This window comes from Octodon degus, unplaced genomic scaffold (genome assembly GCF_000260255.1).
Source record: "Octodon degus isolate 3935 unplaced genomic scaffold, OctDeg1.0 scaffold00047, whole genome shotgun sequence".
NCBI lineage: Eukaryota > Metazoa > Chordata > Mammalia > Rodentia > Octodontidae > Octodon > Octodon degus.
Window position 1 is genome coordinate 14,448,416 of NW_004524623.1, and position 24,583 is coordinate 14,472,998.

General features: G+C 40.2%; 1 protein-coding gene and 1 pseudogene across 7 annotated transcripts in view; one reads left to right on the top strand and one right to left on the bottom strand.

The window, feature by feature from the left end:
* Positions 1-24,583, top strand: part of Dnm1l (dynamin 1 like) — a 67,219-nt gene that overhangs the window by 38,462 nt on the left and 4,174 nt on the right. For 3 of the 7 annotated variants that reach the window (XM_004632182.3, XM_004632183.3, XM_023716255.1), the window contains 13 exons: positions 2,143-2,229; positions 4,925-5,087; positions 6,897-7,017; positions 8,253-8,384; positions 10,176-10,382; positions 16,019-16,139; positions 16,336-16,491; positions 16,737-16,826; positions 18,413-18,505; positions 21,093-21,149; positions 21,783-21,860; positions 22,165-22,197; positions 24,325-24,501. In XM_004632182.3, coding sequence (XP_004632239.1) covers positions 2,143-2,229; positions 4,925-5,087; positions 6,897-7,017; positions 8,253-8,384; positions 10,176-10,382; positions 16,019-16,139; positions 16,336-16,491; positions 16,737-16,826; positions 18,413-18,505; positions 21,093-21,149; positions 21,783-21,860; positions 22,165-22,197; positions 24,325-24,501 — 1,515 coding nt within the window. The remainder of the gene's footprint in view (positions 1-2,142; positions 2,230-4,924; positions 5,088-6,896; positions 7,018-8,252; positions 8,385-10,175; positions 10,383-16,018; positions 16,140-16,335; positions 16,492-16,736; positions 16,827-18,412; positions 18,506-21,092; positions 21,150-21,782; positions 21,861-22,164; positions 22,198-24,324; positions 24,502-24,583) is intronic. The other 4 variants (XM_004632190.3, XM_004632184.3, XM_004632185.3 and 1 more) reach the window with 2 other exon arrangements.
* Positions 12,791-12,900, bottom strand: LOC111817059 (annotated as a pseudogene).

Here is a 24,583-nt window from a genome sequence, read left to right on the forward strand (position 1 = left end):
TATTTTGTGTGTGTGTGGCCAGCTCAGCCCACCAGGGGGGTGGGGCTGGCTGGCATGTGGTGCTGGGGATTGAACCGAGGTCCCTGTGCTTTGCTTAGCTTAGCTTGTTCCAAGTAGGTGCTTTAGACCACTGAGCCATCTCACCAGCCCCCTGAATTTCTAATAACCTTATTGCATAGAATTGGTAGAATTTGTGGCCAGAAACCCAATTATATTGGATAATTTCAATTTAGGGGAAGTTATTAAATCACACCATACCAATTTGTATTATCTCTCCTACAATCCCCATGTATTTACTGAACTCAGCAATTGGTAGTAATTTTACATTCTACCAGAACTTAGAGAGTATGACATTGAAAAGTTTTAGGTATATAAACAGTGTCATGAAAGATTAAGCCTACGTAAGGACCTAATTCACTTAGCTAGGTGAATTATGTAGGTTTTCATTCACAGAGTTTAAAACATGAAAAGCACTGGGTAATGTGGCACAAGCCTGCAATCCCAGCACTTGGGAGGCTGAGCTCTGTGAGTTCAAATGTCTTAGTTACTCTTCTCTCGTTGCTGGGACGAATACCTGACACCCAAAATGAAGGAAGGAAAGGTTTATTTAGCTCATAGTTACAGGAGGTTTCAGTCCACACTCAGCTGGCTACAAGGCAGAGCAGCACACAGCAGAGAGCAACCTTTCAGGGCAGCAGCAAAGAGCAAGAGCACAAGGGAGGGGTAGCAGCAGCTCAAGCAGCTGGCTTCCCTTCCCACCTTACATTGAAATGCAAATCACCTGCCCCAGGGCGGGTGCAACAACCACACCCACAGTAATCAATCACAAACTCCAGAGGCTGCCCCAAGACTGCATGAGGCTTTGGGGGGACACCTAGACACAAACCATAACAGAGGGTCACTATGAGTTTGAGGCCAGCCTGGACTATAGAGTGAGACCTTGTCTCAAAAGGCTGTCAGTGTCCTAAGTGAAGAAAAATTTTTCTTAAATTATGTTTGTAATGAAGTAAATGTTACTTTGATTTTACACTTCATATGTCTGAATATGTAAATTATTTTATCTGCCTAACATAAAACTTTGATGCTAAAATACAAAATTGGAGTTGCAAAGGTATTTGGGCAACTGTTTGGCACTTGATAAGGAAATACATGGTAATAAGAGTCCTGAGGAACAGTACAACGTAGTGCCAGTGGTGGCATCCGTCCATAATCCCAGCACTTGGGAAGCTGAAGATTGCCATGAGTTTGAGGCCAGCCTGGACTTTATAGTTGAGACCCTGTCTAAAAAAATAATAGGTTAATATATGTATAGATGGTGGATAAACACATGAGAAGACATAAAAGGGTGAAAAAGACTGTGTACAAGGACAAGGATGAACACCTCAGCAGGGAGCCAACACCTTGCTCGTAGCCAGCCCAACCCCAAAACGTGTAGTGGGCCGATGGTGAAGGTCGCCTCTCTGCAGAAATCTTAGTCCATAGGAGAGAAAATATGGCAGTTTCGTGCTTCCCATTCTTACTGTTTGAATCTGGGAATCTGAGCATTCAGATAACTTGTGTGAGAAAAGCTTTACTGTACAGTCTTGCGATTTGACACATGAAATCAGGACCCTAACTGATTGGGAGAACTTGCCTATTTCTCTCTCTTTCTGAACTCCAGAACACCAGGTATTTGAGTAACGAGGGGTATTTTTTTTTTTTTTTTTTTTTTTTTTTGGTGCTAAGTGTCCATGTAAGAAGTCTGTGTTGGGGCTGGTGAGATGGCTCAGTGGTCTGGAGCACCTACTTAGAACAAGCTAAGCTAAGCAAAACACAGGGACCGCGGTTCAATCCCCCAGCACCACATGCCAGACAGCCCCGCCCCCTGGTGGGCTGAGCTGGCCATACACAAAATAAATAAATAAAAAAAATATTAAAAAAAAAAAAAAAAAGTCTGTGTTGATGGCGAGGGGTTGGATGTGATTGTAGCCTGCTGTGCCTTCCCGTGTGTCGCTTAGATCCTCTAGTTGAACATTTTTGGGAATGATGGCTTAATTCATACTTAAAAGTTCCCGCAGTCTATGTACTTGAGTTATATTTTAGCATTTGAAACTTCATTAAAATTCTGATGTGGTTTTAATATATTTTAAAACTTATTTTTAGGGAGTAAGTCCTGAACCAATTCATCTTAAGATCTTTTCACCCAACGTTGTTAATTTGACACTTGTGGATTTGCCAGGAATGACCAAGGTGAGGAATAGCTGTTACTCATGAATGTGGTTGTTTTCACTTGAACAGGAGGGCTTAAATCCCATACGAGAGTGACCTGCCTATTTTGACGTGAAACTCGCACTGTCCTCGCACTTGGTTGGTTGCCCCTTGAAACACTTGCCTTGGCTTCGGGTACCACACTACCGTTGCGGCTCCAGTTTCACGTCCATTCCCTTGCCTGGCTCTTCTTGCCTCTCAGTGTCTAGAGATCACTTGGGGGACCTTGTCGCGTACTCTTAAATGTCTAACAGGCATTTCAAGTTTCACGTGCATAGTACTAAATTCCTGGTTTATTTTTCAGCTAGATTTATTCTTTCTGTAGTCTTCTTACTTCAATAAATGGCAGCTCCAGACTATCAGTTCTTAGCCAAAGAGTTTGTGGTCATCTTTGACATTTCTATTTCTCTCTCTCTGAACTCCAGAAAACCATATATTTGAATAGTGAAATATGTCATATTTCCTGTCAGGACATCCTTTTGGCTTTCCCACTTTTTTTTTTTTTTTTTCAGAGTCTTCACACTGAGCTATATCTCCAACCCTTTTTAAAATTTCTTTTTTCTTTCAGGGTTTTTTTTTGTGTGTGTGTGTGTGTGTGTGCAGGGTCTCACTACACAGCTTAGACTCATAGTGATCCTCCTGTTTTCTGCCTCCCTAATGCTGGGATTACAGGTGTATGCTGCCACACCCCTACTCTATCGCTAGCTCATTGTGCCTGGGACGGTTCCAGCACAGCATGGGTACCAGGAATCGAACCCTGGCCCCTGCACTTACCTAAGCAAGCGCTTAGTCCTCTGAGCTATCTTGCCAGCCCTAATTTTTTCTTTTTTTTGGTAGAACCGGGGATTGAACTCAGGCCCTTGCGCTTGCCAGGGAAGCGCTTATTCCACTGAGCCATCTCCCTGCCCCTAATTTTTTCTTTTGAGGCAGACGTTTTCTAAATTGTCTAGTCTGGCCTTGAATTTGTGATCCTCCTACCTCAGCCTCCCAGAGTGCTGTGATATAAGTGTGTGCCACCAAGCCCAGCTCTTCTTACCTTTATAATATATCTACAATTTTATAGTGTCTGAGTCACTTTCTCAGTGCTGCGACAAATTGCCCGACAGCCATACTTCAAAAGTGGAGCAGTTTATTTGTTTGTTAAGAAAATTCATACATAGTGAGCTGACTTAAAGGCAGGAAGGGGGAGGGGAGATCTGGTAGAGGGGAGCTGTGTACAGCATTATTGTTGGAAAGCGGTGGGGAGGAGACTTGGGAAGGAGACTCCCCCCCCCGCCCCAACCCCAGTGACCTCCTCTAGTTCCTGCCTCTTCCACCAGCCCACACCTCCTGATGTACAGTCAGCTGATCCGGTCACCATTTGAAAGCCCAACCTCTGAATGCTTGAGCCTTCAGGGAATATTGGAGACCTGAGCCATCACAGTGTCTCACACATTCATAGCTACTGTCCTGAGCTAGCCATCATCTTTCCAGATTAGTGCAATAATAACAACAGTAAACAATAGGGCTTCATTGTGTGTTCTCACCTAAGGAGCCATAGTAATCCTGTTGGGGTGAAAATTAGATCGAATCATTTCTTAGCTCACCATCTTCGCCAGGGGCTTCACATTTAACTGAGAGGAAAAGCCTGTGTTCCTACAGAGATCTGAAGCATCCACTTGCTGTGCCCTTATTAGCCTTCTCATTTCTGCTCCGGCCTCCTGCCCTTACTAGGCACACACCCTGAAATATTCTTCTCCCACATACCATGTTTCCACCAAAATAAGACCTCACCAGAAAATACTCAGGCTTGAAACAAGTGGTCAGAGATGCTGCCCAGTCAGCCTGTCCTTGCCTCACCTGCCATCATGTGCTCTTGCTTGATGGCTGCTCTCTGTGTACCTCTCCCTTACAGCCTTTAATTTCTGCTATTTCTCTCAAATGTCATTGTCACTCAGTTCTGATAGAATCTAGTTTTATTTATTTATTTATTTTTATTTTTATTTGAGAGAGAGAGAGAGAGAGAGTGTGTGTGTGGTGTGTGTGTGTGTGGCCAGCTCAGCCCACCAGGGGGCGGGGCTGGCTGGCATGTGGTGCTGGGGGATTGAACCGCGGTCCCTGATGCTTTGCTAAGCTTGTTCTAAGTAGGTGCTTTAGACCACTGAGCCATCTCTCCAGCCCCTAGAATCTAGTTTTAAAATAGCAGTTTAAAATGGTAACCCCTGTACTCATCCATTACTTCTTGTTCTGCTTTGCTTTGATAGCCCTTTCTGTTACCTGGATACAGTAAGTATGTTCACTCTGCTTCTCTCACTAAGCAGAAGCTCCAAGACTGATATTTGGATCTTTTTAAAACTTACTGCTGTAACACTCTGCCATGTAAAGTAGTAATACTTGAAATACCTTGGGGGGTTACTCAGCCCTTGATGGGTGAATGAATACATTTGTCTCTAGTGAGTTAGTGCCGACCGGTCCTTAACATACGATTGTGTTCAGTAAACAACATTTGTACAGAAGTAAACTTGATTTTGGCAGTTGGTGTTTTGAGACTTGATATATTGCCTAGTTTATAAGTATTATTATAGGCTATTTTTAATTTCTTCATTAGTAAATGGAGAGATACCAAAATTCTGTGATTGTGTGGGGAAGAAGCTGAGCTAACTTTTTTTTATTAGTTCCTTGCTCGTCTCTGGTTTAGGTGCCTGTTGGTGATCAACCTAAGGACATTGAGCTTCAAATCAGAGAGCTCATTCTTCGGTTCATCAGTAATCCCAATTCCATTATCCTCGCCGTCACTGCTGCCAATACAGATATGGCAACGTCAGAGGCACTTAAAATTTCGAGAGAGGTAGATCCAGATGGTAAGAACAGATGTTAATATTTAATAAGAAATTTTCTGCCTGGCAAGCATGACGATCTTGAGTTCAATTCCTGCTAACAACCTCCACACACCCTAAAAAAGAAAAAAAATTTCAATCCCTGATACAGGGGTAAAAAAAAAAAAAAAAGAAGTTAACAAAGATTTTTAAAAGTAATGCATTTCTCGGGGGCCTGGCCATAGCTCAGTTCTTTAAGTGGCTGCTTCCACAAAGCTGTGAGCCTCAGGTTGCTGTAGTTCGACTCCCACAACACTCCAGCCAGAGAAACCATGCCTGAGGGCATTCAGAAAAAAAAAAAAAAAAAAAAAAACCCTTAAAAGTAATGCATTTCTACTTGGCATAAAATTTCACATAGGAATTTTGTTGGAAAATAGGTATTAAGTTGGTATATAGGCTAACCAAAAAGACTTCACATGATGTCTATTTCTGCAATAATAATTACCTAGTGATTTTAACAGTAAAATGACTTTGCAAAAAGATCATACAAATAAAATGACTTAAGTTTTGTAGCACTTAACTTTTAGGATAAACCACTCAGTGTTTAATTGCTATAGGTTATTATGATAGAGAAGTACAGTGTTGTACATTCTGCAAAAGTAGAAAGCATTTAGACATGCTTCCTGCACAGGAAAGGTGAAATGCTTATGGCAGACATCTATATCCCCAAGAATGGGTCCACACTGTGGGTGGTGTCCCTTGGTCAGCGATGCTTAGGGTAACTCTTACTCTGCATAAAATTCTAGCTTGTAGACTGGTTATTACTGCCGTCGATAAATGTTCTCATTGCCCCACAAGGCCGGTTCTGTGCACTTCAGTATTTGGAAATACTGAAGGCTGTGTCATGTTTTTCCTTTCCTGATTTGAAAGAATTTCAAACAAAAATCTCACAGGAAATGTTAGTGCTTTAGAATGCTGATTAAAATTTCCACAAGCAAAAATTAAAATTGCCATTGCAACTTTTTTATTTGAAGTTTTAAGAAACTTTCTTGTGAGCAGTTAATATTCATTTCAGTTAGATTAAAAGATAAACCACCAAAAAGCTTATTTAAATTTTATTATTTGTAGTAAAATATTAAGCATTGTATTTGTAGTGACCAAAGTGACCCTCGAGGTGGGAGTGTGGCTTGATGTCAGAGCCTGCACTCAGCACATGCAAGCCCCAGGCTCGATTCCCAGGAGCAAAACTTAAAAGTAGCATGAAATAAAGTGACCCTTGTACAATAAATACAATCATGCTTTTTGATCTAATAGTCTTAGTCTGGTAATACATAGTAAGGAAATCTACCCAAGAGCAGTAGGGGCCATGGAACTATTTTGTTTTGAGGCAGTAATGACACAACTGTCCGCACTTGTCAGAAACAATGGAGGTAAGGACTGTAGATGTAGTTGAGTGGGGGAGCGTCTGCTTAACATGCCCAGGGTTCAGTCCCCAACACTGACAAAAACAAAGACCAAAAAACAACAAAAAGAGGAACTCCCCTGAAATGTTTTATGCCAAACCGAAGTAAATGTTAAAACCAAAAAAGTTTGTCCTAAGAGCTAATAAAAAGAAAACTGCATATGAAAACTTTTTAAAAGTAATTATACACTGTGTTTAAAATTATGTAAAGCAAAGTTCAGCAAATTATGGAAGAGGTAATGTTAGATAGGACTGTAGAGAAGATTTTCCTTTATTAATAATTAATGGCTTTAATGGATCATTTTCTTTCCCTTCCCCTTCCCTCTCCTCTTTTCTCTCCTTCCTCCCCTCCCTCCCACCCTCCTTGCTTCTTTCTTTTGTATACTGGCCAGGCCGCAGAACCCTTGCCGTGATCACTAAACTGGATCTCATGGATGCAGGCACTGATGCCATGGATGTGCTGATGGGAAGGGTTATTCCCGTCAAACTTGGAATAATCGGAGTGGTTAACAGGTTAGCATCAAAAGTAGATTAGAGGGGCTGGGGAGATGCCTCAGTAGAATAAGGGCTTCCCTGGCAAGCGCAAGGGCCTGACTTCAATCCCTGGTTCCGCAAAAAAAAAAAAAAAAAAAAAGAGTAGATTAGAATGCAGTATTCTCATTTCAAAGCAAGTATGAATTTCTAAAATCAGTCTGAAATGTCTGCTGTCCTGTTTTTCCCCCTTACTATGAAGGTGGTGTTGCTAAAGAATTTACTGCTCTAGAGGGAGAAAACAGATTGACTAAACTCTCAGAGGTATTGCTAATTGACAGTGTTTCCAGAGTAAGCGGTGCCACACCTTGGAAGATAACTAAATAGCCAGGCTTTAAGTACGTCAGTCTGTTATTGAAGCTGTTGTCTGAGAAGGGTACTGGGTAAGGAGAAAAAAAATTATCTGACTTGTACCTAATCAAGAAAGCTCATGGATTTTAATAGATTTATTTAACCTCTCGCATTAGTGATGCTATGCATTGCCAGGGTGACTTGGAGAAATCTTATTATAGTTATCCTAGTTATAGATAGCTGGGTAAACTATTATTCTGTGTTCAATTCCAGCTCTTTTCCTTTCTAGGCAAGGATGTGCTGTAGTACTGCTTTTGTATTTGTGTATGCTTGCCCTTCAAGTTAACTTAATTATTTTTGGTAGAAATTAGTTGCCTTTCCAAGAAAGAGATACAGTTGATTAAGATAGAGTTACAGTTTTTACCTGTTTAACTGCTTTTGAGTACATTAGTGGTAACAATGAGGCCTACACTATTCAGGCTTTAATTACCTTAGGAGTCACATAATTCAAATTTGAGCTGTGCTAATTAAAGTGTGGCCTTGGGTAAATTAATCTCTTGGAACCTCAGTTCTTTACTATAAAATAGGATTGTACCTTTCACACAGAATTATTGTGAGAATTAAATAAAACAATTCTTATCAGGTGTTAGGTTGTGGATTTTGTTTTGTTTCGTTTTTTGAAACAGAGTCTCACTATGTAGTTCAGACTGGCCTTGAACTCAGTATGTAGCCTTGGCTAGCCTTGAGCTTTTGGCAAGCTTCCTGCCTCTCCATAGAGTGCTGGGATTGCAGCCATGCACCGCCACGCCTTGCCAAGGACAGGTGTTAGGGAAGAACACCTAGGACTGCCACCATCACCAGAGTCGTGGGGTAGGCAAGGGTGACAATTTTCTTTAGCTGAACAATTCTATTGCTTTTCAACCTAGGAGCCAGCTAGATATTAACAATAAGAAGAGTGTAACTGATTCCATCCGTGATGAATATGCTTTTCTTCAAAAGAAATACCCATCTCTGGCCAATAGAAATGGAACAAAGTATCTTGCTAGGACTCTAAACAGGTAACATTTTTACCTTTTGAAAATGAATTTGTTTTGTCGACAAGTATTGGAGGATGTTATTCTTATATATTAGTCCCTTGTGTTTTATACTTTTCCTTATAGTTTCACTTCTGTTTTCTGTATAGTGTGCTCTCTCTCTGTCTTTCTCTGTGTGTCTCTCTGTCTACGTCCCTCCCTCCCTTCCTTTCTCCCTTTCTCCTTTCTTTCCTTCTCCGTCCTTTTTTTTCTTTCTTTCACTGGGAATCAAACTCGATCCGTGCTTGCCAGGCAGGCGCCACGCCACTGAGCTATATCCCCAGCTCTGTATAATGGGTTCTTTTGAAGTAGATCTCTCTTATTTTTATTGGATTAGTTTAAATCATGTAGCCTAGAATGTTTAAATGAATTTTGAAATGTTTTAATAAAGCCGAAAATTTTGGCAGTTTTGGGGTTATAGCTAGATAACAGATGACTTCATTTCTACTTGTATTTGGGAATGGAATTAAAATTTATAACTTGAACATGATTTATTTTTACCTATTGTAAAAGATGATGAAACCAAAATAATGGAGGTAAAATTGGACTGAGTGGCTTTTATGTGGTAATTGCAACAATGTGAAAATAATTTTCATTTTTTCCTAGCAATTGGTACAGTTTGATAGGTTGAAGGCAGATTTCAGTAACATTGACCAAAATATCTTGGTGTCATTTTGTTTTCAAAGACTACTTGCTTCTCACCTGAGCTCATGCTCTGCTCTTATGATCCAGTGTTTTGCTGTGCCTCACAGCCATTCAGAGCAGGGAGCGCTTCTGGCACCAGGTGTGGGTTCTCCGCACAAGATGAGCAGTTCCCCGCTCATTCTCCCTAGGCGTCCTCTACCCAGTCAGTCCTGAATAGCAGCCAGTCCTGCAGGCGAGGCTCAGCCTGACTCCTCCTCCACTTGAGCACAGGTTGTGGGCACAGGGATGGTCTCCTCCTCAGCTCAGCACATTTGCTAGAGCAGATTTGCGGAGACCCAACTTCGTGTACCACTTACTGTGAGTGAGGGTCCTGGGGTAACAGTTGGTGCCCATGGGCAAGGTGAGGGCACGCAGCCCCTGCGCCCATGAGCCCCACCAGCCTGGAGCCCACATAGTTCACGTTCATGCACACTGTCCGCGGGGTTCCGCAGCAGCCTTACTGTACAGAAGCAATTGAGCAGTGAACCTCCTGCTCAGACCTGGGTTTTCTGGTATGCAGTTCCTGTCCTGAAGCTTCTTCCTAGGCAGAAGATACTCTGGAGAGCTTAGGGCTTTTAGGACCTGAGTGCTAGGAAATGTGGAGGAAGGGAAAAAATTATATATAATTGTTCTTTAATGTTAGACCTTTGACATGTTTCCTTCGTTATTTGTTTTTTATTTATTTATTTTTTTAATATTTATTTATTTATTTTTTTGTGTGTGGCCAGCTCAGCCCACCAGGGGGCAGGGGCTGGCTGGCATGCGGTGCTGGGGGATTGAACCGCGGTCCCTGTGCTTTGCTTAGCTTAGCTTGTTCTAAGTGGGTGCTTTAGACCACTGAGCCATCTCACCAGCCCCTTGTTTTTTATTTTTAATTAATTTTTTTTGGCTTTTTGAGACAAGTTCTTGCTATGTAGTTCAGGCTGTCTATGAACTCACTATGTGGTCTCTGCTGGCTTTGGACTCTTAGCTACTCACGTGTCTCAGCCCCTCAAGTGCTGTGATTACATCCTGCTATTTGCATCTTAAACATCCGATTTATTTGGAGTGTTAGAATACTTTTACTTTCAAACCCTCCTCTAATCTTGTTAGGTTGCTGATGCACCACATCAGGGACTGCTTACCAGAGCTGAAGACCAGAATAAATGTTTTAGCTGCTCAGTATCAGTCTCTGCTGAACAGCTATGGCGAACCCGTGGATGATAAAAGTGCTACTTTACTTCAGCTTATTACCAAATTTGCCACAGAATATTGTAACACTATTGAAGGAACTGCAAAATATATCGAAACTTCAGAGCTGTAAGTAAAACATTTCTGTATATATTTGGCTACCTATACTGCAGGGTCACTTATCTTTTGTTAAGGTACCTTTAAGTTGTCTGTTCGTGATTGTTTGTAAAACTAGGATTTCATTTTATAGAAATGATAAAATGAAGACTGGTATTTATATAAAAAATGTTTTCTAAGCTGAAGCACAGTAAAAATTTGTGTATTTATTTATTTATTTTGGTTCAGGATCTTGTTGTGCAGCTTGGACTAGTAGTGATTCTCCTGTCTCAGACTCCCCAGGGTAGGCATGCGCCACTACGGCCAGTTTTGGTGGCTGGCACAGTGTGCCCTGAGTTTTGAGGCTTAGTGTGGCATGTCGTACTGGGGATCGAACCCGGGTCTTTGAGCTTGCCAGGCAGGCGTTAGACCACATCTCCCCAGCCCAATTTTGTTTTTGTTTTTGTTTTTCAGTACTGGGGATTTCAGGACTTAGCACTTGCCAGGCAGACATTTATTCTACTGAGCTGTTTCCCTGGCCTGAAAATTTGGGTTTTTTAAAGCACTATTTCACTTGATAAAATTTACATTTTTTTAACGTAGCTTTACAAATGTTTGTTGCGTCTTTAAAGCTATAATTGTTCGTGGAAACTTAGAAGATGCAAATAGGTAAAAAATAAACATATGAACAAAATTACCCTTAATTTTACTAGCCAGAGATAATTCCTGAATTTAGCATTGACCTAGACATTGTTCTATGCATCTATAAGCATAAATGCCTGAATTATATACCTCTTTAAAAGTTAGATGCTATACATGTTAGTTGGAAAATTATTTCATTTTTATTTATTTTTTTTGAAGAAAAAGTGTAATCAAATAAAATCCATGGCAGTGACACATGACTTAGGAAATGCAGTTCTGGGTACTCTGTCACGATTAAAGGTGCAGTCCACATTTAATTTTGTCAAGTGTATTTATTTATTTATTTATTTATTTATTTTGGCGGAACCTGGGATTGAACTCAGGCCCTTGCGCTTGCCAGGGAAGCTCTTAGTTCACTGAGCTATCTCCCTGGCCCCGCTATTTTTTTTTTTTCTTTTTTTTTTTTTAATTTTTATTTATTTATTTATGTGTGTGTGTGTGTGTGTGTGTGTGGCCAGCTCAGCCCACCAGGGGGCGGGCGGGTTGGCATGTGGTGCTGGGGGATCGAACCTTGGTCCCTGTGCTTTGCTAAGCTTGTTGTAAGTAGGTGCTTTAGACCACTGAGCCATCTCACCAGCCCCATATTTTTTTTTCTTGATGAATAAGTTTATTGGTCTTGATCTGAAAAATCTTCCTAGAAATTTGGCTTAACTCTCAGCAGCCCGCTCCTAAGCTCTGAGAAAGCTTGTCTTCTTTTGAGCTACCTGATCTTTCTTCTGGGCAAAGGGACATTTTGGGACGGTTCCACCTCTTCCTTTTAACTTGTCTCTTCGGCTTCTTTTCATAGACTGTATTCTCTCGTATAGCAGCATGAGCTTATACATCTCCTCCATCATGTCTGGAGTCACATTGTTCTTTATGTACTGGGAGAACTGTTTCTTGTAAGCATCTTCATCTTCTTCCATTAGGTAGCGCATATAGTCTGTGACATTCTGAGCCCTGATGTGCTTCTGATGTACTTCTGCACTGAACTCCCTGCTTTCAGAGTCATAACCAGAGAACCGTTTGGTGCTGTGAGGGATAGACAGGCCTCCGTCCACAGCACCCTTTAGGGCTCCCGAAGCTTCATTGCCAGCTGTGGTTCTGGCGAGGCCTGCAGCCAGATAGCCTGTGAAGGCGCCAGGTCTGCCATCAGTGCTGTCCGCGTTGTGTTCATCTCCAGTCACCTCCACCTGGCCTTCATGGATCTTATCCACGCCAAACCTATTCTGCGGGCCAGCAGCAGGCCAGTGCAACACGCTGCAGCATAATTTGTTAGGCCAACTTTCACACCGTATTTTGGTAGCTCATGTGCATATGCTGCACAGACTGTCATGTCCCCTTCAACACGGACATAAGCAGTCTGACAGATGATATCTCTGTTAGTTACACGAACTGGCATCCTGTATTTAGGTGTGTTGTACTTATTTTTGTCCTGGATTACCAAGCATTTCCTAGCATAGTAATCAGTTTTGTCTTCTCGTCGTCTTCTAAACTTCACTTGGTATCTCTTAAAGTAGGTCTTATTCTTGACAACCTTAACAAAACCCATCCTGTGTAATATAGACCCACGTCCGCGGCCCTGCACGGACCTGCAGGCCAAGCAGCACCACAGGGGGAATAAGTGTGAAGTGTATTTAACATTGTTGACACAAAGCCCTATTTAAATATAATACAAACCACCCAAGTTAATTTTCTGTATGTATAAGCTTTCATGCAAAAAAGAACTTATTTTTCTTCAAATCATTAAAAATCAAAATGATGATTATTAATAAGGCACTATAATATGAAAATATTTTTTGAACCTTAACTTTTACACTAATAAGAACAGATATCACACTTGATCTTAGCCAAAAGACTGAGAAGCAGTTAACCTTAACTTTCAGTATCTGTGATTTCTTTCTTTCATTAAACAGCTTCTTACCCAAACAGCATCAGTATAAATCAGTAATAAGTGAATTTCCTAAAGCATCCTTCATTTTTATGAATCCCCAACTGCCCAGTTTCACTAATAGTAGAGTAGGCAAATAATCAATTATTTTATTCACTAAACCCTACTACTGAACAGATTTTGAGAAAAATATGAAGATCTGGTCTTTAACTTTGATTCCTAAAAAATTTCATTCATTTATTGATTTATTTATTGTGCAGTACTGGGGACTGAACTTAGGACCTTGGGCTTACCAGGCAGGCATCTATGCTGATGAGCCATCTCCCCAGCACAATTCTTAAAAAAATTTTAAACTTGCACTGACTCTGCCTACTTCTTTCTCACAAAATAAACTATGATACTGACAACAGAATAACTTAGTAATGGAAAATTCTTTTGATCAACATGCTACAAACTACTTTCTGATATTATATACTAAACTATTAGTCTGAAGATGTGCATGTATTTTACTTTTTAGATGCACCCTAACTTGTTGAACTGGTCCCCTACTGTTGGACAGTTTGTATACAATTCCAGTACCCCCCCCCCCCAAAATCCATGGGAGTACATGGCAAGACCCCTTGGGCCCTCTGTGGATGTCTGAAACCAAGGATAGTTGTATACTCCACTGTTCACTAGCACTGTGATCCCAACCAAGATAGCTGATCTGATGACTAGGTTGGCTCAGAAACAACTGATGGGTGGGGTACATTGCACAAAGGGATGCTCATATTCCAGGTACACAGCAGGAGATTTCACCATGCTGCTCGGAATAGTGCACAGGTTAAGACTTAGAATTCATTTATGTTTAGAATTTTCCATTTAATGTTTTTGTGCCATCATTGATCTGGGTAAGTGAAACCTAAGAAAGTAAAACCATGGGCCATGGGCAAGGAGTGACTAATAGATACACAGATATAACTGATCTGAAGGACTGCTTGTGCACATACCTTTGGGGCATGTATCCAGGCTAACCCTGATGATAAATTCCTAGAAATAGAATGATTGCACTAGAAGGTATAGCATCCTTGAAGTATTCAGTACGTATTACATACTATGAGGATACTGCACTGTTTAACTACTAGCACTATGTAAAAATGTCTCTTTCTCTACATCCTCTATTTTTTTTTTTTTCCTACCCTGGCTGCTCACCACTACCCCTCATTTATTAAAAATGTTGTATTTTATGAATAGAATCAGGAAGTTGCAGAGAACTGTATAGAGAGGTCTCATGCATGTTAGTATAGCACAATTAACACAAGGAATAAGTGAACATTAGTACAATCCACAGGGTTTATTCAGACCTTACCAGTTACACATACATTCGTGTATATGTGTAGCAGTTGATGACTTGGGTGGTGTTTCATGTGACTTAACTCCAGAGATTCAGAGTACTTAACAGACTAATTATTGAATTATTACTGTATGAGTGGCATGCTGAGGGAAGAAAATATGATTCCAGTGGACCTTTATGAGGTATACTGGGTAGTGTAGGTCAAAGAAATACGAGGCTTGAATAGGTGGCAGAGGTATGATTATTTAAACACTGTTAGAACACACATCCAGAAAAGTGCCTGCAACATCTATGTCTAATTATATAAATTGTTAATGAATTGATGGGCTGTGTCCACCTAATCAAGCTTTCAGGACACTAAAGAGACAATGTTTTATTTTTCTCAGGAATTGGGAAAGCTGCATAGTTAAGGAGGCATCTGAATGGGGCTTGGAACAGAATCTGGGGCGGTGCTAGAGGAGGGCATTGAGGCTCAGGAACAGCATGGACTAATGAAAGATGTATTTGGAGAGTGGCATGCATGTACAGTACTGGGGTGCAGCGGAGATGAAGCAGGAAAGGAGTCTAGAAACAAGGCTTGCTCAGAATTGGGAGAACTTGTGAAACATAAAACACTTTGGATCAGAGGTGTAACCTGTTGTAGGATAATTCAGCAAAGGAAAAAAATGGAAGAAAAGAGACAAGTGACCAGTAATTGTAACAGTGTAATGTAAGGGCACAACTCAGGGGCTTGGGTTACCTTTATAATGTTGTACAGCTGTCACTGGCATAGAGTTCCAAAACTTTTCATCACCTAAAGAGAACTCCTGTATGTTCTCTACTGTTGCTTGTTGGTCATCTCTTGCCCAAACCTTGATAACCTCCAATTTGCTTTCTGAGTTTGCTTATTTTAGATATTTCACATAAATGAAATCATATAGTATCCTCTTGTGGTTAACTTATAAATATTGATGTATAATGGTAGTAAAAATAGGGAAGATTTGGGGAGACATTATAAAAGCATTTGTAGACTCTAGCTGCACTCAAATAAGATCATAGAAGTTAATCCCAGAATTTCTAGTCATTAAACAAGATGGGAAGCACAGGGGCCTAATACTGAAGTGAAGTGATTTGTCAAAAGCAAAAGTAGGCAAACAATAATTCAACAATTAAAAATGACTTTTACATTGTAAGTATTAGTGTTTCATAACATCTAAAACGTATAACATGCACATTTCAGTATGCGCAAGTATTATTGGAACATGGCTGGCCTTCTTTATGTATCTTGCATTGCTGATTTTGTTCTTAATGTCAGTTGAGTAGTTGCGAGATCGTATATCCAGCATAGCCTAAATATTTACCACATGGCCCCTGTAAAGAAAATGTTTACGATCTTTAGAATTTGTGAGTTTTGTGAGTCAGCAGAAACAAAGTACTGTTCCCTGTCTTTAAGGAGCACATAGGCTAGCAAAGAAACTAGGCCAGAGAGAAACTCTTTTAACAGTTCTTAGTTAACTGATAATTTATGTCCAAATAGTTCCTGTGTAAACTAGTATATATGAATACCTTTCATGGAGAGGCTCCTTTTCTCATAACCAAGCCAACAAAACACCTGAGATAAACTGGTACATCATGATTCTGCGAACGCATTGAAATAGAGGTGGGTGGAAAGCATTGCTTATGAAGTGTTCTCAAAATGGTATGCTTAAAGCTTAGAGACTTTCTGACTTGGAGGTTCTTTCTCTTACAATAACGGAAGTGACCATATATTTCATTGCCTTTCAGATGTGGTGGTGCTAGAATTTGTTATATTTTCCATGAAACTTTTGGCCGAACCTTAGAATCTGTTGACCCATTAGGTGGCCTTAACACTATAGACATTTTGACTGCCATTAGAAATGCTACTGTGAGTATGCTTGTCTTTCAGACTTCATGAAAATGAGATTAAAACTTTAAAAATAAAAACTGTTACTATCTTTTTGGTTTTACTTTCTTAATTTAAAATTAAGCACACTTCATGAAAAAATATAAAAAATATGATTTATTTTTAACCCCTTGGGAAGAACTGAAATTACATGTAGCTTAATGTTTTATTTTCTCAGGGCCCTCGTCCTGCTTTGTTTGTGCCTGAGGTTTCATTTGAGTTACTGGTCAAACGGCAAATCAAACGTCTAGAAGAGCCCAGCCTCCGTTGTGTGGAACTGGTTCATGAGGAAATGCAGAGGATCATTCAGCACTGCAGCAATTACAGTACACAGGTCACTGAGGGAAAGCAGCAGGTCCCGGTGTAGCTAGTGCAGGACTGGAGGGGGTGGTTTCACAGGCCAGGAAGAAGTGCGCGTAGAGGATGGGCTAGCGGTTGCCACCTGTGGTGCCCTTGTCTAAAAGTGATTTGCAGTGATATTCTTAAATGTAACTTCCATGTTATGTTCTCTAAGTATTTTAGAAAAGACTTGGTTTTCATTAAATGAAATTTACATTTTTAACTCTTTATCATGTGTAGGAATTGTTACGGTTTCCTAAGCTTCATGATGCCATAGTTGAAGTAGTGACCTGTCTTCTCCGTAAAAGGCTTCCTGTCACAAATGAAATGGTGAGCTTCTGTGTCTCAGGTATCACTGTTATCAGTATTAGTAAAAAGCTTAAATTTTAGCTTGCCTGCTTTTTTAATATTCCGTGATTACTTCAGGGTTTGGGCATGTTTCCCAGTGTGTTGCGAGATTGAGAATGAGTTTCAGTCATACTTCAAAGAAATTTTTCAGTAATTCTTGCATAAAGTGCATTTTTCTTTATATTTTAACCATTCCTAGCCCACAGCCACAAATGTTTATGAGAATGGAGTTTTTGTTGAGGTCGTAAATAGCTTTGCTGTAGTACATACTGGTACTTCAGGTTTAATGGGAAATCAATCTGTCTTCCGTCTTAGGAAATTAAGCCTTTATACCAAGGTCTTCCTTAGCTGCAAAGTACATCAGGGTAATTGGCCTGTTCTACAGTTTGCTTATTTGGCCACCAAGTACTGTAATATCAGAGTTACTTGCTACTGTTGGGGGGGTTGCTGCTGTCTACCCCCAGCTCCCGAAGCTGAAATTGATAGGAACATGAGACAAGCACTTGAAATGGCCTTTTGCCTCTAATCGTTAGTGGGTTTTTGTTTCCCGCTGGTCACTAAAATTGCATTTGATTTCTTGGCTCTGGATGATAAAAGTATAAAACTATCCTTGGAAGTATAAAATAAGAGTGACACATGGAGAACTGTCAGACTCACACTTCACCTGATCTCAGACTCTGACGACCATTAGCAGAGCATCATTGGAACTTCATTTGAGTAGATCCCGGGTACCCATTTCTGCACCCTTACGTAAGTGGTGTCATGATCCCTGAGATGTGTCAGGTGGTACAAAGAACATAGGGAAAGTTAAGTTCATTCTCTGTAACACGTAAGAATTTTGTACAAGACTGGCACTTATTTTCCAGTTTTTAAATTATTGTAGCCTTAGATTTTGTACCAAATTTTGAACCACATACTGTACTTGACTAGATGCCTCATAATTAAAGCTGGTTGCTACCTGAGTTCCTAAATATGTCCGTTATCCAAATAAAGGTAACATCTTTAATTTTATGTCTGATTATAATTGTTATTGCTAAAATTGAACTAAAATTTTAGCTTGGAATAATGGATAATCTTAAATATGAATAGCAAAGTTTCTTGCAGCAAAGCACCAGGTATGTAACTTTTCTCAAATAGTAATATAGTTGTGGGGTTTTTTTTGTTTGTTTGTTTTTGTTTTTTGCAGAACTGGGGATTGAACTCAGGCTCTTGAGCTTGCCAGGCAAGTGCTTATTCTACTGAGCCATCTCCCTGGCCCCAGATAGTTGTGTCTTAATGTCAGTTTTCCTCCTGAGAAATGCAGTTGTAAGTGCTGAAATATAAATAATTAAAAAGCTAGGGCCAGCATTATAGCTCAGTGGCACGGCACATGCCTGGTAAGTGCAAAGTCCTGAGTTTGAAGCTAGAGGATTTATTTGCCAGAAGATTTATCAGTTGGAGTGTAACTGTTGAGTACTTCCTTAGGCCTCAGTTTCCTGTACTTCTCCAGTTGTCTGTTTCAAAACCTTATATATAAATTTCCCCAACTACATTAAGGACATATTCTTGGATACTTATTTTTTTTCTAGGTACATAATTTGGTGGCAATTGAATTGGCTTATATCAACACAAAACATCCTGACTTTGCTGATGCTTGTGGGCTAATGAACAATAATATAGAGGTAAATACAATGTGTCTTTTTTCAGAGATAAAAAAATCTATTGTAACTAAGTTATATCAAACTTACATGTCATTGGTAACTATAAAACAAATGCACTGTATTTCTTATATACAAATTTTTATGAAACAAATTCTTGTATGCAAGAAAACATGCTGATATCATTATATTGTTTTCTTTAATTGTCAAAACCACCTGGAGGTATTATTCTTTCTGTTTATGAAACGCAACTCAGGATCTGAAAATTATTGTTTACTGTTTAAAAGTAGTTTATTTAGATTGACATACAGTATATAAAACACAATGAATGAATGAATTCTGAAGATTGCTTTCATTGGGCTTTGAAACCTGTGAAAGAAGCATTCCGGGAATGATTTACGTTACCATAAATTTGGAAAAGCAGAGCACTCTTCTTACCATAAGTGGGGTAGATGCTTGTCATCTGTCTTAATGTGTATCCAGTTCTGAACGATAGCAGATAGAGCCAGTGCCCAAGCAGCAGTTTATCAGATGCACTTACTTTGTTTTGTGTTACTTCTCTCCCAAAGCAATGAGTTATCCTGCTACTCCTTAATACAGACAGACTTGAGGCTTCCTCCCTCCCCCCAGCCTTTTTGAGACAGGGTCTCACTGTCAAGTTCAGGCTGGCTTTGAACTCACTTGTACAGCCCACTCTGGCCTCAAACTCATGGATGTCTGAGTGCTGGGATTCCAGGCATGCGCCACCACATCTGGCTTAAGTCCTTGTCTCTATCTGTATTTCTTCTTTTGCATGTGAGACAGCTGTAGACATGGAACATGGGAAGTGGAAGGCCTCTGGGTATTGGCTTCAGCTTAAAGCAGATGAGAAGTCTGACCCATGCATGGTAGCAGGTTCTCTGTCTGTGCCTTTTCTTCTGGGCACTGTTGTGTAGGAAAAAAAGCACCTTCCTTTTAATAGGTATTCGGAATAAGTTATTAGCTATCCACCTGGAATTTTTGCTGTTGCAGAGAATTCCAAGATGCATAAATAAGGTTCTTCTAGAATAAAAAGTGGGCTCATATTAAAAATTGCCACATAGACAATTCTTGAGTTTAAGGATTTAGTTCTTATAACTGGGAAAAAAAAAAAAAAAAAAAAAAGACTATGGACAGGTTGCATCTGGAGCAATTTTGTTGTGCCACCGAAGTCTCATGGGATAGGATTCCAATCCATGTTTTCTGCAGATGAACATGCTTCTGGCTTTAATAATTGCCTCAAGGAGTAGAGGGTGGTATCATTATTTAATCTGATGTTTTCAGTGTCTGAGGGAGATGCTGTTGTTCACACACTAGGAAATTGAAGCTGAGAAAGGTGGGTAATGTATCCGGTTAACACAGACAGTAAGCTGGGCCTGCAGGAGCCTGTGACCAGTCAGGGCCGTAACTAGTTGGTAACAGACTTAGGTGAGAATTCGTGTTTCCAGGTTTTTGTTCTGTGTCCCTCTAAAAATAGACATTTTAACATGCTAACTTTTTATCAAAGTGTTGAAATCCATATATTTTTGCCATCTGTTATCACTGGATAACCTCCTGTGAAAAAATAAAAAAATGGGCCAAAGTTTCTCTCAAAGACAGCAGAACTCTACACATTAGACAGCATCGTGAGGCGTTGCTGGCTGTTGTGTCAGAGTGTTCCGGAAGTTCTTTCTGTGCAGGCTCAGTCTGACTTAATTTACTCTGAGTGCTTTTTTGCAGTAGCGATGCTGCCTGTGAGAGGTCACTGTCACCATCTGTACCCTTCTTTATCTATGTGATTTTGCCCCTGTCATGCTGCTTAGATATGGCAGGTGTTTAGTGCATGTTGATTTGGGTTGAACAGCTTCTGTAGCTTTGTTTCACATTTTGATGGGCTTAGATGTTTATTAGTCCGTTAAATTAGCCAGGTTACAAAAATGTATATTAGTTATCAACACTGTGGAGATAGTTTAGGGTTGACAAAGTAGAACATTTTAAATGAGAACCACAACCACACATACATCTATTTTTTTTTTTTTTTTTTTTTTTTCTGAAACAGGATCTCCCTATGCAGTTCAGGCTGGCCTTGAGCTCACTATGTAGCTCAGGCTGGTCTTGAACTTGAAATAATCCTCTTGCCTCAGCCTCCTGAATGCTGGGATTGTAGGCGTGCACCACCACGCCTGGCTCACACATACATCTTCAAGTGATGGTTTCGTGGTGTGAAGTTGTCTGAATTTAACACAAAGTGTGCAGATTATTCAGTGATATGTGTGCTTCAGATTCTCCATAGTGTGCTGATGGTGTTTCCTAATTTAGTGAGAAAGGGAGCGACCTCAGTCTATTTCCGCTTTTGAGAATCTCTAGCATAGGGAGCCCGTTACTGACATTGCATTAGATCCCTCAGGCATTTTGAGGCAGAGAAAAAAAGATTGAGAAACTCTGGGTTAAATGTTTTATTTTAAAATATGAAATGATGTTGTGAGTCCCACTAGAAAGAGGATGTTTATCTGTAAGCTACTTCACACTTCTCACCTAAGATGAACATTTTTTAGCTGACATATATCTCAGTACTCTAATTATCATTTTTGTTGTGCTTCATTACATTTTATAGGAGCAAAGGCGAAACAGGCTAGCAAGAGAATTACCTTCAGCTGTATCACGAGACAAGGTAAAAACCATGTTTTGAAAGCATATTTCGAATTCCTACAAATGGACTGGTAAGCTTCAGAATATCACCCAGTTCTAGAAGTAACTTTTTTATTTCACTGGAACAGTATGAGTAAAGGAGCACAAGGTTCAAATAGGTTTTGAGTAAGTACCAGATAACGGTGCTTTGAATATACTGGAATAAATGCTTAAAGGTGGCTTTAAAGCATCAAGGTTTTTTTTCCTTGAAAAAATTCAGCCAGCTTTGTTATAATGAATTCATTATAATGATTATTGGAGAAGGAGGACAACAGTAAGCACCTGGCAGGAGTTTTGACTACCAATCATAACTAAAATAGCTGATACACAGTAAAACACATGTACAAAAATCATGTTGCCTTGAAAAAACGTCTTATTAAATACCAAAACTGAAGTGTGGCTTTGGATTTGTTTCTCGGTTTCATGCATCTGAAGAAAACTTTACCACAAGTGGCAATAGTTAGGAAATAAGGCAGAGTAGCGATTTTATCTCCCATGATTACATTGTTTTTCATGTTATCTTGCTATTTTATTACAGAAGGGAAAAATTCACATTTAGACTGTTTCTGAGTGCACTTTTGGCATCCTTGATTTTTCCCTGCATTTTTGCCTTTAGTCTTCTAAAGTTCCGAGTGCTTTGGCGCCTGCCTCCCAGGAGCCCTCCCCTGCTGCTTCTGCCGAGGCTGACGGCAAGGTCTGTTCGGGTTCCTCTTTACGCCTGCATGCCTGCTTGTGGGGTGCAACATCGTCTTCTGGGAACGGTACACGGAGTGGATAGCAGTGTGGGCTGTTGTGCTAAGGTCCCATAACTTTAATCAAAATTTTAAGTTCTGTAACTGCATACTTTATAAAATGCTGTGGACATCTTTTGTTTGCAATGTAGAAGATGAACACAGAAAAAGAAGTTTAAGAGGAAATCCTGCATTTTTTTGAATTTCAAATCATTCGTATTTAAATCTTGCTTGTTAAATTGCATGTTTTAACATATCTCTTAACAGTTAATTCAGGACAGCAGAAGAGAAACTAAAAATGTGAGTCTCTTGCTTCAGAATGGAATTGTTGTTACCCTTGGTTCTCACTGAAACACTGTCTTCAAACCATTGAAGAATTTGTCTGTAGAGTGGCATCGATTGTTGTCTGTGTTAATGTTTTTAATGTTCCTTTGATCTAACCTGTGTAAGATGGCAGTAACTAGTTTTAACACTGTTCTCATTAACAATAATAGAATGTTTTGTTACCTCCAGCTGTCGTTTTGAATTTCGTGTTTTGGTAGGGAAATAGGATCTGAGAGATAGAAAGTGTGCTCTTGGACATTTCCTCTGAAGGGCTGCGTTTTGTCCGGGACTAAGACAGTCCTCCCCCGTGCTTCCTCGCGCTTCCTGGTAGTGCGCACTTGTCACTCTGCATACGTAGCTTTGTGTATGCTTCAGCAGCTTCAGCAAACTGAAGACAAACGGGACTGTGAGAGCTTGAGCGTTGTCAGTTCTTGACCTTTTTGGCAGAAAATTAGACAATGTATGAATCATTCAGTTTCACTCCCTATTTTCCTGCCACTTAGCTCCTGTTCTTACCCAGATTTAAGGTGCTGAACTGTAACTGAAGCCTTATAAATAAATACCTTAGGCCTGCCAGATAGCTCAGTTGACTAAAGCGCCTATTTAGGCAGGCGCAGTGGCTGGGGTTTGATCCCCAACATGCTGTGCCGGCCCCTCCCCCCAGGGGGGGAGCGTGCTGAGATGGTGACTGAGACTGGGTGTGGTGGTACACGCCTGTAATCCAGCACTTGGGAGGCTGAAAGCAGGAGGGTCACTAGGAGTCCGATCTGTGTAGTGAGACCCTATACTAAATACATAAAAAAAAAAGTCTTACCTTCTCTCATCCCACTGTGCTCAGGTAGTATGAGAACTGTCCAAACCATTACACCAGTGTTATTTTTCTCGTGGCATCATAGTGAATGTGTTTACTTTCCTTACGGTTTCACTGTCGTTCATGTATAATTAGCAAGCATTTAAAAGTAGTCATCTTAGGGGCCGGGGAGATGGCTCAGTGGAATAAGTGCTTCCCTGGCAAGCGCAAAGGACTGAGTTCAATCCTCGGTTCCACCAAAAAAAAAAAATAATAAATAATAAATAAATAAAAAAAATAGAAGTAGTCATCTTTAAGTTATATGTAATAAAAATGATGTATTTTATGCCTATGCTCAGATGTAGGTCACTGTCATGTACCAGAGATTTTGACCAGTATTTTAATTCAGTATGATACCCCAGACTATCATCTTTATAATAGCTGCCCTGATTCTCTTCGGTTAAAATGTATACAATCCATTCTCATATTGTAAGATTTTAAAGAGTGTCTAAAAACCTCTTTTTAAATGTTGAATTATGTATAGTCACTTTTTTTTTACAAGCTAAGACTATAATCAGTATCCTAGAAAGGTTGCAGAAGCAGTTGTATCATTAACTAGTAGTACTGATTTCTCTTAATTTCTCAGGAATATGGATACTGAGGGAGTTTAGGTGTGATCTGAGCCGGCTTACAATGACCGCCATCCTAGGCAGGGGTGGCAAATTTAGGGCACGTGTGCTGCAGTGTTTGTATCGTAGACAGCTCTAAATGGTTCACCATCACTGGCCTGGAGTATAGTCTTTATTTCTTCTATTGGAGAGTTTCTACTTTATACCGTTTTGTTGGCTATTAGGAATGCGAACTAATTTGAGAAATACTTAAGTGTACAGACATAAATTCATGTGTTTAACATTACTTTGAAGAGATTAAGTGAAAAGGCAGTTCTGTTTCCTTCTGCAAACTTTTAATGAGTAGCTTTACTTTTAAGGGCAGCTTATGCATTTTCCATCATCTAGTGTTTGGGGGGGAAGGAAGAGGAAAAATTTTGAAGCCATCAAGTGGCAAAGAAAAAGTTAGGGCCTCTTTGGCTGAGGCCCTGTAAGCTTACAAGTGAACCTCCTGTGCAGAGAGCTCAGGTTTGCAGATCTGTACGCTGCCCAGTGTCTCCCTTTCTTGACCCCGTTATCTGTCCCGATAGATTGAGCACTAGGCGGGGACTACACAGGTGTTCTCAACTACTGTAAAGTAAATGGACGCTGTTTAGTTCACAGAGATGGCACAGCTGGTATAGGCTTTGGAACGTGTTTTTTCAGGCTGCATCTGGAGGTGGTGGGGTTGGAGATAGTGGTCAAGAACCCACAACAGGCAACTGGCGAGGAATGCTGAAAACTTCAAAAGCTGAAGAGTTACTAGCTGAAGAAAAATCAAAGCCAATTCCAATTATGCCAGCCAGTCCACAGAAGGGCCATGCTGTCAATCTGCTGGATGTGGTAAGCCATGAGAAATTTGCTTTAGGTGACTAAGTAAATGACCAAATTCATAGGGAAAAAAAGATAGAAATTGCAAAAAAAA